Raw genomic sequence first — 13,095 nt, 5'->3', positions numbered from 1 at the left:
TAAATGCTATGAACTGCTGGCTATGGACAAATTCACCACTCCTCTCCGTCCACCTCATTGTTGCTTTAGTATCCACAACAGAGCATGAGGCATCAGCATGAGCCAGCATTTGAACAATGTAATATTCTTTCTCTACCATAGTTGAGGCCACGACCAGTAACGGTAAAAAGTAAGATGTTACAGTTTAGCCAAAAAAGAAGTAGTTAACCCTAAGCAAGTTACAATAATAAAATAACTATGGCCCAAAACAACAGGCAAAGGGGCAGCTTCCAGCCGCTCTTGGGGGGGCATGATGCTCACACGATGCACGCCCCCGGATCACCCGAAAGCCGTGCCAGGGCCAAGACACGCCCAAAACCAGCCCCAGAAGGAGCATACTGTATTTTTTTCTGCTCCTTTTGGAAACAATGCCACAGCCCCAGGGTGATTGGGCTGGGAGTGGCCTTCTGGCCATTCCTTCCTGCCCACCTGCTTCCCTCTTAGATCCAAACAACAGACTGCATAATCCGTTTGAGACCACTTTAACTGCTCTGGCTCAGTGCTACAGAATCCTGGAATTGTTTTTATGTACTAGAGCTCCTGACAGAGAAGGAAATGTCTCACAAAACGGCAGTTCCCAGAATTCCCTAGCATTGAGCCAAGACAGTTAAAGCGGTATCACAACTGGATTATTTCTGCAATCTGTTTTGGACCATAGGTATGCATGAATTCGAAATTAAAAAAAATTTTCAATCTTTAGAATACATTTTGAATTATTTATTTTAGAACCTTGTATCACAAGCACTGTGCTTCCATTGCTACTCTGATTACAAATCATATCCTCAACGATCACACCACCATGAAACATAGTTGTACAAAACACAAGAGTAGCCATCCCAATACCATCCTGTATAGATAAGGCAGTACCAAGGGTAAGTCTTTTTCTGCGATGGTAAGCTGGTCTGAAATAATTTAGTGTCTGGTAAGTATAAACCTGTATTCAGATGTCTAGTGTCCAGTAATTTAAGCAGTGTATTAAATGGCTGTGAACTTTGCGTAATGTTAATAGAAGATAAAGATAGGGGGCATTTGGTAACCGGGATAAGTAAGTTCGGTTGTAGGTTGTAGCGTGGCGATTGCCTTTCCGTGTTGTTTCTGTATTCCTTTCATGGACTGAGGGGGGGGGGACTGGTGGAACGTGGGGTGTGCAGAGTTTTTATAATCGACTCTATCTTGTAATTGTCTGAACGAAAAACTGGAAGAGTAGCATGGGGCCCACAATACATTGGTACTGGGGGGTTGATTAAGAAGTGAACGAGGGTTTTGTTCCTCCCTCTACCTTGATCATTTGTATGTAGAGAGAGTCTTGGTCAGACTGAGATCAGTGTTAGAACGATTGGCAGCATTAGCCTTTGCAGTAGGACTTCAGTGCTAACGTCATCAGATGCTTTTTTATTTTGATTGTTTAGTTTTCTATTTAAACATCAGCATCTAACTTTCCTTACTGAGGTGGCTTGGAACTGGGAAGCAAAAAGTTAAGAATAAAAAAACGATGGCTGACCAAGGAAGACCTAGTCTATGAAAGCTCAGGTAGCCAATTTTATTTCTTTCAGTTAGTCCCCAAAGGAATTTTTAAAAGGTAACTAAAAGTAATGATTTTATTTACTTTTGAGAAGAGAGAAAATACAGAGTTGCTTTCAAAAACTGTAACTATGACAGGAGGGAAAAGGGTGTCCTAGAGCTATTATTGTAGCTAATTACTTTTTAAAAGTTTTCCAAACTCTAGTCTAATTTTATTCTACTTCAAAAAGGTTAATGATGAAGCATTAACTATTACTGACTTTCCTTTCTGTGATGACATTCTAAGGGTTTACTTATATTTTCAGTATTTATAGTATTTAACCTACACTGTGTGACACATACTGTGACTATTAAAAAGAAGCTCATAAGGAAAGGCATCATTCCATATTCTTTAATCACTCCAACTGTGAATAGCTTTCATTGGAAAACCATGTTTTTTAAAAAAAAATAACAGAAAGAAAATGAAAATAATTAATTATTTGGTACAAGCTGAAATCAGACAAGAAGGGGGGAGCTATAGATATTAGTAGGATTAGCACACCATAAAACAGGATAAGGCTGTCTCAAGTGGCAATTTTGGATATCATGAAAGAGCAGCAGATTGTTATTTAACAATTTGCAAGGACAATTGTATGCAACTGAAGATTCTCTTATCCAACCTGATCAACACAGGGTTATGATTAAGGTTAAGAGCTTTGGTGGTTGGGAATGGGGCTTATCTTTCCATGAACTATGCAATGTTTCAAAAACTGCAGAATCGTGCAAAATAATAGAAATTATTCAAATATAGTTGTTTAGCATAACCTAGATCAGTTTTAAAAATAGGTCAGCACAGCATGCATGTAGCAGCTAGTCTACTAACTGGAACACTGTACTAAAACAATGTAATATTATTTAAAGAAACTGTATTGGCTCCCAATACACTTCTACAGTCTGAAGTCAATATCTTCAGATATAGGAAAGGACAAAACATTTTAAATGTATACATCCATACACAGAGAATGACTACATTCTGAGTGTGTTGAAGGCTAATCATTTATTGACTTCTTAATGTTTTAACTCAAGCTATTTGTGTACTTGTACATAACTTAAAATAGTGCTTACTTGCAGCAAAGTGCAGCTGTGCAAGTTCTGAGGGGAGAGTGGAAAATTGACATCCAGCAAGAAATCTTTGTTCTTCAGACATGGAGACTTATGCTGGTCTTCTTCTTCCAACTCTCTCCAAAAGCGAACATGGTGGAGCCTGTAGGTGGCTTTCAGAGACAGGAAAAGAGCTAACCATCTGAAACAAACCACAGTAGATATTCTTATTCACAGCTCTGTGAACAAGAATTTAAAGATGCAGAAAGCCTGTCATTTTCTAAAGTTTTATCATTAACAGATGTGATCAGAGCTACTTTTTTTTAAAACAAAGTTGTGATCAGAGTTATTTTTTAACAAAGTGAACACAAAAGAGGAGTCAGTATGTAGAGAGATCTTGTATTCCCTTTGACACTAACTGGAATAAAGAAGTTGGTACCATGAGCTTTCATAGACTTCAGTCTACTTTCTCAAATGCATATAGTGGCTAATTCTTGGTACTGGATTTAGTAGCCATTCAATCATTTACAAAGAGACAACAGATAAATACATAATAAAACAACGCATAATGTTTGAGATGCCTTGAACAGAGCCTGAAATACTACTTCCTGTGGATATGCTCTGTCCATGAGTTGTTTTGTTAATAGGCACAAAGCATTTCAACCCACATTCTGGACTTAACAAATCACAGTCCATCCATCTCAGCAGAAGCTTCACTTTCAATCAAGTTAAAACAGTTCAAGAGTTTCATCAAAAAGCATTGGTACATAGTTCAACATATATCAGACTGGATGGGTGGGTAGAGCCCCAAATTTTCTTCAGAAGAACTAGAAACACTAGGGATATTTTTGTGAGTAGTAATTTCAAGGAACAGAAACACACATATCCAACAACATTCTGATGGGTGTAACTAGATCCACAGGACATCCTCCCTGTGGCCACTGTGTCTATGGCATGTACGTTTCCAAGATCCCTGCATGAGAAGACGATACTAACAAATAGAAGTACACTTTACAACACTTCACTACTTGTAATAGCATGTTTTGTTATCTATGCTATTCAATACACGTGCCTGAAGATTTATGTGGGTAAAAAAACCCCTGACTTCTCAAGCAAAATATAGATGAACACCTCTGTAACATAAAAACAACAACAAAACAGCTGCACTCTTAGTGAGTCATTTCTTGGAACAATAGCACCATGGACCAGATCTTAAATTTTGGGCTACAGAAGAACTACAGAAAATGTGAATACTAATAAGAGAATTCTGACAAGAAAAGAGGAAGAGTGTGTTTTAAAACTAAAATCTTTGGTCCCCTGAGGCCTAAAGGAGGATCTTGACCACCTCCTGCTCTTATAAATTTCCTCTGAACTCTTCAGCAGTTCTATTTCCTTTAGTTGTTACATCAAAGTGTCCTTGAAATTTTTCAAACCACTTTTCCTGACCCTCTGCTGACATTAAAAAAACCTTCAGCCATAAAAATGTGCAAGTTTTGTGTGTGTGTGTGTGTGTGTGTGTCCAATAAATGGTGTGAATTTCAGCTCCACATAAATTTCAGATATGTGTCTACAGGGCATAGTCAGTGTACAAACATAATTAATGATTTCATATACTGTAAAATTATGCATTGTTTTATTATGTATTTATGTGTTGTAAAAAATATGTTGGGCTTTTGCCAATAAATCGTTTATCTATTGAGCAATTTAACATGTGCCTCTACTTTCTTCTGTAGGTTTTATTAGGTGCTCCCCAGTTTTTACTCCTTTGAGATTTTGTGCTTGGCCAATAGACTGACATAGAATATACCAACTCTCCCATGCAATGTTAAATACAAGTATCATTTTTCAGATTTATTTACATACAAATACAAATAGGTCTACAGAGATCTTTCCTAAAAAGTATTAACTATATATTCCCATTTCCCCCATTGTTCTGAGATTTGAACTAGTAGTTCTCACCTGGCCAAATGGCCCTTATGCATAAGGCTTGCCATCTCTGATGGAGAAACATCAATAAACCTCAGGAAAGAGAAACAACTCTCTTTCTCATTACCTAAAATATAAAAATGACAATACTGAAAGTAAACATCTTGTGCAATAAACAACAGGCATACAATAACCACCTGAAAACTGCTGATCACATTTTTTTTATTTCCAAATGGTAGATGCGACAAGCAGTAGTGCAACAACATTTCAGGTTCAACCACTACCTTCCACACTTGCATATAAGCTTTTCAATAACTAGTTTGCATTCCATGGACAACGACAACATTGAGTTCTCACTGAATATTTTGTCCTCATCTTAAGGCTTTTTGCTAAACATTTTTGTATTTCTGCAAAGTTTGGAGCTGATCGCTGATACATAAATCAGAGAATATAATTTTATTTGACTAAGGCCAATCTGGTGCTTTGACTCTTTAGTATGTGCAACTCACATATGTAGGTGATTTTCACGGTTAGCAACCATCCAGTTTTCCTATTCAGTTATTGCAACTATTCTGTCTTTAGGAAAAGTGACAAGCAATATTAACACCTTAAGAAACCCCCACAAAAAAAAGGTTTTGTATCAATGAGACAGAGAATATAGTAGCCCCTCCCAATTTGTGAATATCCGTTCCAGACCCCCTCACGAAAATGGCAACTTGCACATATTCGTGTCCCATAGAAAATATTGGCCTGCCCGTCTATGGTGCATGGGCGTGGCTGTGTGTGGACACGCACTGCCATTTATTAATGGCTGCTTGTCCCTCACATGAAGAGCAAGACCGTGGATTCCAAGTCCCTGAAAAGGGAGGGACAACTGTATTGCCCAATCTGTGGTTTATGAAATGCACTGATAATTGTGGCTTGTGAACAACAAGATTTTTCAGTATGTCCATGTAGACAGAGGGAAATAAAAGAACTCAGGAAAAATGACAGGGAACAATCGAGGGCAGGTACAACTGGAATAAGAAAGAACAAGAGGTGCCTGTTCTTTGCAAGTATATGCGGCTGTGAAAGAAAGCCAGATCGAAATCCACTAATATAAGTAAAATGGCATATGACCTAAATTCACTCTAACATTTCTTAAAGACTTTAACGTACCCTTCCTATGGAAGAGAGATTTCTGGATGTGGTCCGGTGCAAAAGGAGAAAGTAAAAATTGCAACCACCTAAGAATTAGGAGAAGAGTGTAATGGTTAGAGTGCTGAAATTAGAACATAGGAAGTCCAGGTTCCATTTCCAAATGAGGCACAAATGACTGTGTGACCTTGGTCCCAAACACACTGTTTTAACTGCTCTGGCTCAATGCTTGGGAATCTTGGGAACTGTAGTTTTGTGAGACATTTAGCCTTCTCTGACAGAGAGCTCTGGTGCCCCAACAAATTATAATTCCTGAGATTCTGTAGCACTGAGCCCAGGCAGTTAAAGCAGTCTCAAACTGGATTATTTCTGCAGTGTGTTTTGGACCCTTGCACCAGTTGCTCTCACTCAATTTGACTAACCTGACAGGGCTGCCGTGAAGCTAACAGGACAAGAGCTAAGTATATCACTTTTAGAGTTCACGGAGGAAAGGTGGGACATAAAATGTAACTGGTACATTATAATAGTAAATACAAACATGAACTTTTTAAAAAGTGTCAGTTAAATCTAGTCCCAATTTTATTTGGTTTTTGTTTTTGTAGCCCACCCTTTCTTCAAAGAGTTAAAGACTACTCATTTTGCCTGACAATCCTGTGATGTAGGTCAGGATTCTTCATTCATAGACAAAATCTGAGAAAGAACAACTGTTTTTTTTCCCTACAGCAATGGCAGGAAAAAAAATCCCTTTGCCTAAATAGATGGAACTAGAGAAGCAGAATGGAACACCAACATTGCTTACCTGTCGCGTGAGTGGTTATATACCCTGATCTGCCCATTACGGTAAAGAAATTTTGAAATCTGGTATGGCTTTAGTGAAATGTGAAATGGAGACCATGTTTCTTGTCGTTCAAAGAGTTCTGGATGATTGCAGACCTGGAATGAAATTTCAATATTTAACTATTCAGAAACAGATAGGAAAATTAATTGTGGATATTATTTAGGTATTCTCAGTGTCTGGAAAAGAAATTGTGAGACATGTTGCAAATGTACCATTTCACAATAAGTGGTATGAGGACTGCAGTTTAAAAAAGTAAATTACTTTTTACAAACATGAAGTCTAAGCAGTATAACTCCACTTATTCTTGCCTTCTCTATGCCCAGCCCTGCTCCCCTTCCAAAATTCTCACTTTCATCATCACAAATTATTCTGTATTGCAAGTACAGTGGGCCCTTGGTATCTGCTGGAGTTTGGTTCCAGGATCCTCCATGGATACCAAAATCTGTGGATGCTCAAGTCCCATTAAACACAGCAGGGTAGTGAAAGGGTGTCCCTTATATATAATGGCAAAATCAAGGTTTGCTTTTTGGAATTTATGTATTTTTAAAAATATTTTCAAACCATGGATGCTTGAATTCATGTATTTAAAAAAATCTGTGAATAAGGAAGGCCAGTTGTACTCCAGCTGCAACTAAACTTTACAGGATAAAAATCACATCTGAGAAATGATTCAAACTTGTTAGTCAGAGACAAGAAAATGACTGGTGTTCAAACATTTCACCTTCCTGAACTGCATGACTAGATTCATGAGGCTACTAGTAGTATTCTGTGCTTGCTGGGTGGTCCCCATGGAGGATTGTAAAAGATCATCAATGGAAATTTTGTTCTTCAAAGCTTGATAAAGCAATTTTTGCCGACTAGTCTGTGGGCAATACATGAGAATCTCAATCTGAAAAAGAAAAGCAAAAAAACAAAACAAAACAACAAACAAACAAACAAATTGAACTGTTACCATCAGAAAGTAACATTAAACCCAGGTTTAATACTCACAGACCATGAAAAATTAGAGTAGCTAGAGCTCTATTGCAGAAATGTTTACACATGGTTTTGTTCAAGGATCCATGATTCCTTTTTCTAGGAAATCATTTCTTGGCAAAGAATAACTGAATATTTGCAGTGCCAGAAAGATGGGACTTTCAATCCCTCTCTTCTTCCTTTGGCTCTCAACACCACTTGGAAACCAGCTCCAGAAAGGTTCACAAACCTCCAGAACAGATTTTGGGATGCATGGGTAACTGCAGCTGGGGAAGGGAGGGACTAAGTGTCATGAAGGAGGTATTCTATTGAATCTTGGCAATAAAGCAGCATAATTAAAATAAGATTAGAGATGAATTAGGATGGCCAGTCTTCAGAGACTTCTGAAATTCTAAGATTTCTTGAAAGTATTTTCCAGCTGGTATGCTTGGCACTCTTATTAACTTCCCCATCTCAAGGTAAAATGGTGAGATGCATAGGGCTATCAATATGACTGCTCCAGAATGTGGCCTTTAGTTGCATGGAAGAGTAAATTTTTCCAGTCTGTTTAAGCAATGAAATAGACAAGACTAGCCTGGCTGCTAGCATTCTGGCTGGGAAACTCCCACCCAAAAGAGACTAGACTGCCTCCTCACTGTTGTCATTTAGTCAGAAGCTGAAAACACATTTATTCATGCAAACATCTGGTTGATAGGCAAATGTTTCACATATGAAGATGCTAATCCTTGTAGATGTTTCTATCTACAGTCTTCGAATTATTGTTTTAATGGTGTTTGTACAGTACACTGTACTGTGTTATATAGGCTTTCAGGTACACAAATTCTCTGAGTGGAAAGAAGGAATACAAATAAATACATTGTCTTTTTAAAAGAAAACAAGGTAGCACCTCCAGGTTAAAATCAATCACAATAGGCACTTCTGAGTAAATCCAAAACCTGCTTAATCACAAAAGGAGAAGAAATGTGCTGAATTTCCCCAATAAGGTTGTTATATAGTAGAGTTGCCGCCAATAATGGCCTGGGTGCCAACAGGAATTAGCCTTATGGTGGATGACTTACTGCAACCTGCATAAAGTTACATTACCACTAGTCATTCAAAACATAAAAAACAGGCAAGGCAAGGCAAGGCATGCCTAAGACAGCAAACATTATTTGTCCAATAATAATCATGCATTATTTTCACAATCAATACAGTTTCATAGAGTTTCACTGTAGGATCCTGCTAGCTGAACTGGAGTCATGATGGGGAGGAATTTTTTCCAAATTTCTCTTCTGCCTTCTAACCCTCTGTAAAGGTTTTCCAGGGTGCCAGTGGGGCTATAGGCAGAAGGAGTAATCAGTGGAAATCATCTCTCTATGTTTTCCTCACTGGAAGTGTTTGTAAATAAGGTTCATTCCTGTGAATTCTGAGTCCAGCCCAATGAACGCTGGAAGAAAGTCAAACTTTGCTAAGTTTGACTTAATGCTAGACATAAAAACTATACAGTGATGTAAAACAAAACCCTGAAAGGCATTAAAAAGTAAATATATATATAAACTAATTTTATCTAGGACCTTGTCTGACAACTCGTTTTCCACATCCTTCTTGATTCTCCTCAGCATAAAAGGTTTCAGGATCATGTGCAAGCGAGATAGTTGATCTGAAATTTTAGAGAAAAAACAGCCTGTGATCAATACATTTATGTTGAAAATGTACTCTTCTGCTTTCTGTTTAGTCATACAATTCTGTTGGTGGCTATATTAATAAGATTTCATATGATTTTACGTATACTATATTTATTTCAGTGTTTAAACCACTTTGTGTCCGAGTTCTGAAGGAAAAAGTGGGATGTAAATAATGATGATGAAAAATATATTACAAAGATGAAGTTATATAAACTATGTCTATACTTTACAAATGAGAATACAGTGGTACCCCGGGTTACGAATGTAATCCGTTCCGCGGCGCCATTCGTAACCCGAAATCTTTCGCTAGCCGAAAAAGCCATAGGCGCTAGCGCTAAAAGCCGCGATTTCGTGTGAAAAAGCGCCGAAAAGCACCAAATTTTTTTTCGTAAGCCGAAAAAAAAAAACATAACCCGAAACAGTTTTTTCCTATGGGATTTTTTCGTATCCCGGAAATTTCGTAACGCGGTGATTTCGTATCCCGGGGTACCACTGTATTTAGATCACTGGCAAGTCAGCTTTGAACTTGGGAACTCAGGTACTGTGGTGAGAGTACCAGGGACTACTCCATATTTCTCCATCTGTAGCACATCTGTAGAAACGTATCCATAAAATCTTTAGCAGTTTAGTTTGTCAGCAGAAGTAGAAGACTTCCTGCAGCTGTAGTCTTTTCCTTTAAACTACTCAGGATGTAAAGGTATTACTGTATTATCTCTGCTATTGGTGTTCCCATAAGCTTTTCAGAAGGCTTATTACCCTAGCTTCCACAAATATAATCCTTAGCAGCACAGAATAAACCAATAAATCAACATAACACAAATAAAGTAATTTATTTTTATAACTGAGTTCTCCTTAAGCTGTGGAAGTCTGATACACAAAGAATACATTTTACACAGTACTCACTCTCATCAATTGCAGATTTATTCTCCGCATGGCTTTCAATATCTTTAGAAAACCACTCATTGAATTCCTCATGGGAGTCAAACAATGTCGGCATAATGAAATGGAGCAAAGCCCACAGCTGCAATACGAGAGTAAAGTTTGTATGAGAAAAAGTTAGCTCATTAAATATCTTTACTATATAGCCAATGTGGTATGGTTAAAGTGCTGGACTAGGATTCTGTGATGCCAGGGTTCAAGGACCTGCCTAGCCATGAAAACCTGATGAGTGACCCTGGGCAAGTCACACTCTCTTACCTTTAAAGAAAGGCAATGACAAGCCTTATCTGCAAATTTCTTGCCATGGAAATACTAAGTAACAATTAGTTGGAGTTGACTTGAAGGCACACAATACCACAACTTTTTACTAAATAAGCTGAATTCAAGTTTGTGCAACAGTATCAACAACTTCTCAGCAAGGAACACAGTTTATACAAAGATAGACAAATGGATTTACCAATGTAGAAGGAATGTCTTTACAGTTATGACAGAGAAGAGCTTCCCCACACCTGATGTGGAGGGAAAGGTTGCTAATAGCCTTGCCCTCCACAATTCAAAATTCAACTGCTCTGTCCAAGTGAGAGAACTTCAAAAAGGAGGTGGGTATAATATATATATATGCACAGATTAGACTTGAACAATCTCCCTTGGACTGGTGCCACACACCCTACACAGAAGTAACTAACAGGCTATCTGCTGGGAAAGGAAAGAATGGTATACAGACTTGCAATCTTCTGGTTAAAAAAAGTACAGTACGCCCGCGTCATACGCAGACACGCTCAAGCCGTGGGGCGCACGTGGGGCGGCGCGTCTCATTCAACTGAATGGGCGCGCGTGCCCATTGCACCCCGCGCGCCGTTGCACTGCCATGCCACCGTGCACGAGCCCCATTGTTTCCAATGGGGCTTGAGCATAAGCGGAATTCGCCTTACGCAGAGGGATCCGGAACGGATCCCCGTGTAAGGCAAGGGCCGACTGTAATTGTAATGACTGGTTCTGAAGAGTAGAATTATGCCCTTCCTACAATGCTACACTATGAAGATATGGAATTCTCCCATTCTTCATGATAAATTCAGCAGATGTGCACATGGGTAATTGGACACTTGTTTGCATTTTAGTTATTGCACCCTTCGCTGCTTCAATCATAATAGGTCTTATTTTTCTGGGACTCTGAGAAATAAGCAAAACAGGAAAAGTACAAAAGACGTACAACAAATCCAGCAACATAGCAACTAAAATCTTTCATCTATAAGGTGCTGCAAGTACAGAGAAGGAAAAAACAAAACATTAGTGGCCAAGAAGTGTAGCACCAGGCAAAGCAGAGACACCCTCCAAAGCTGTTGAAAACTGTCCATCAAATGTTGAAAAAAGCCAAATGTGCAAACAATAAAAGCTTACAGAAAGAAACATATGCATAGTCAGAGTCTAGGTGTTTTGTTTTGTTGAAATTATGTTGCAGCAATTCTCACTGCTGAAGAAATGAATTTCATTTTAAACTGAAAACGGCAAACTTACAGCAGGTAAAACAAGTTGAAAGTTCAATAGCCTGAAAGTTCAACTTATGTGCATGGTTTTCTACAAGCACATTTACTGTGGTTTTTTCATAATGAACAGAACAATTAGTTCTCACAACGTAAGAAATCATAGAGTTGTAAGAGACCACAAGAACCATCCAGTCCAACCCCCATCATGTAGGAATAAACTTCTGTTTATTAAAAAGTCCAGAGAAGCCAATTGAAGAGAACAAAGCATACATACCTCAGCCATGGTATTTTGGATGGGTGTTCCAGTTAGAAGCAGTCGATTTCGGCACTGGAATTGGAGTAAAATTTTCCAACGGACGCTGAAATGTATTAAATGATTTAAAAGGATCTAAAGTAAGGACTAGCAATAAAGGATATAACTGCTATTTACATTGTTAGAACATTAATTAATTATTTTTTAACAATTAGAAAAGATGACATTAATATTCTTGCTGCTTTTTATCTCTCTTTCCCAAGTACAGTGCGCCCATAACATGCGTGGACGTGCCTTACCCGCGCTGGGAAAAGGAGTGGCGTGCCCCATAAAGGGGTAATGGCACGCATGCCCATGGTGCATGTGTGTTGCTGCACTGCCGCATGCACAAGCCCCATTCATTTAAATGGGGTCAAGCATACGCAGAATTCTCTTTATGCAGGGGGTGGTGGTGGTGGTGGTCCAGAACGGATCCCCTGCATAAAGGAAGGGCAGACTCTACTTCAAGGAAGTTGGTACATTGATAATTTCTTACTACTACTAATTAAGAACTACTAATTAAGGTTGTTTCAACTATTCAGTTGTGAACAGGTCATTTTAAGACCAATCACTGACTATGTGCCAGTGCCTCCAAGCAGCTTACGTCCAACCTCAACCTGTTCCAACTTGACAGAGCCAAATGCAAGGTGATCTCCATGGCCAGACTCATCCATAAATGCCATTTGGCCAGCTTCTCCATCCAATAACAAGTACATTTAGCAATAGCAAGTACATTTCTATACTGCTCATCAGTAAACTAGCATTCCCTAAGCGGTTTACAATGTGTAGGCCAATTACTCGCAACAGGCTGGGTGTTCATTTTACCGACCTACAAAAGCATGGAAGGCTGAACGGACCCTGGAGCCCTGCCTGAGGTCGAACCCACAACCTTGTGGCTATGAGTGGCTGCAGTACTGGCATTTAACCACTGTGCTACCAGGGCTCCCTGACCTGGTTGGCTGGCTTCCCCATTTGTCCATAAGTTTGCAAACGCTGGTGGATGGAGGAGGAAAAGTGCTGCTGCCTGCACTACACTATAACTAACCATTTAAGTCTGCACATATTATTTTTCTTTCAGCGGGTACCAAAACTTTTTTAAAAAAGGAAATGAGCCAGGATGTCCAGTGTAAAATAGGCAGTGATGCGTCTATCTTCTTTCTGGCCACTGATACTTTTTTGCCATTCCTACACATACAGGGC

At 38.9% G+C, this 13,095-nt stretch overlaps 1 protein-coding gene across 2 annotated transcripts in view; it reads right to left on the bottom strand.

The window, feature by feature from the left end:
- The window catches only part of INO80 (INO80 complex ATPase subunit), a 97,461-nt gene that overhangs the window by 44,527 nt on the left and 39,839 nt on the right, over positions 1-13,095 (bottom strand). For both annotated transcript variants that reach the window (XM_042448382.1, XM_042448392.1), the window contains 8 exons: positions 11,878-11,962; positions 10,084-10,201; positions 9,070-9,155; positions 7,263-7,430; positions 6,503-6,636; positions 5,725-5,792; positions 4,600-4,693; positions 2,665-2,842 (listed from right to left, as the gene is read on the bottom strand). In XM_042448382.1, the coding sequence (XP_042304316.1) occupies positions 2,665-2,842; positions 4,600-4,693; positions 5,725-5,792; positions 6,503-6,636; positions 7,263-7,430; positions 9,070-9,155; positions 10,084-10,201; positions 11,878-11,962 (931 nt within the window). The remainder of the gene's footprint in view (positions 1-2,664; positions 2,843-4,599; positions 4,694-5,724; positions 5,793-6,502; positions 6,637-7,262; positions 7,431-9,069; positions 9,156-10,083; positions 10,202-11,877; positions 11,963-13,095) is intronic.

The sequence above is a fragment of the Sceloporus undulatus genome, chromosome 1 (assembly GCF_019175285.1).
Source record: "Sceloporus undulatus isolate JIND9_A2432 ecotype Alabama chromosome 1, SceUnd_v1.1, whole genome shotgun sequence".
Classification (NCBI taxonomy): domain Eukaryota; kingdom Metazoa; phylum Chordata; class Lepidosauria; order Squamata; family Phrynosomatidae; genus Sceloporus; species Sceloporus undulatus.
This window is presented reverse-complemented; position numbering and strand designations above follow the sequence as displayed.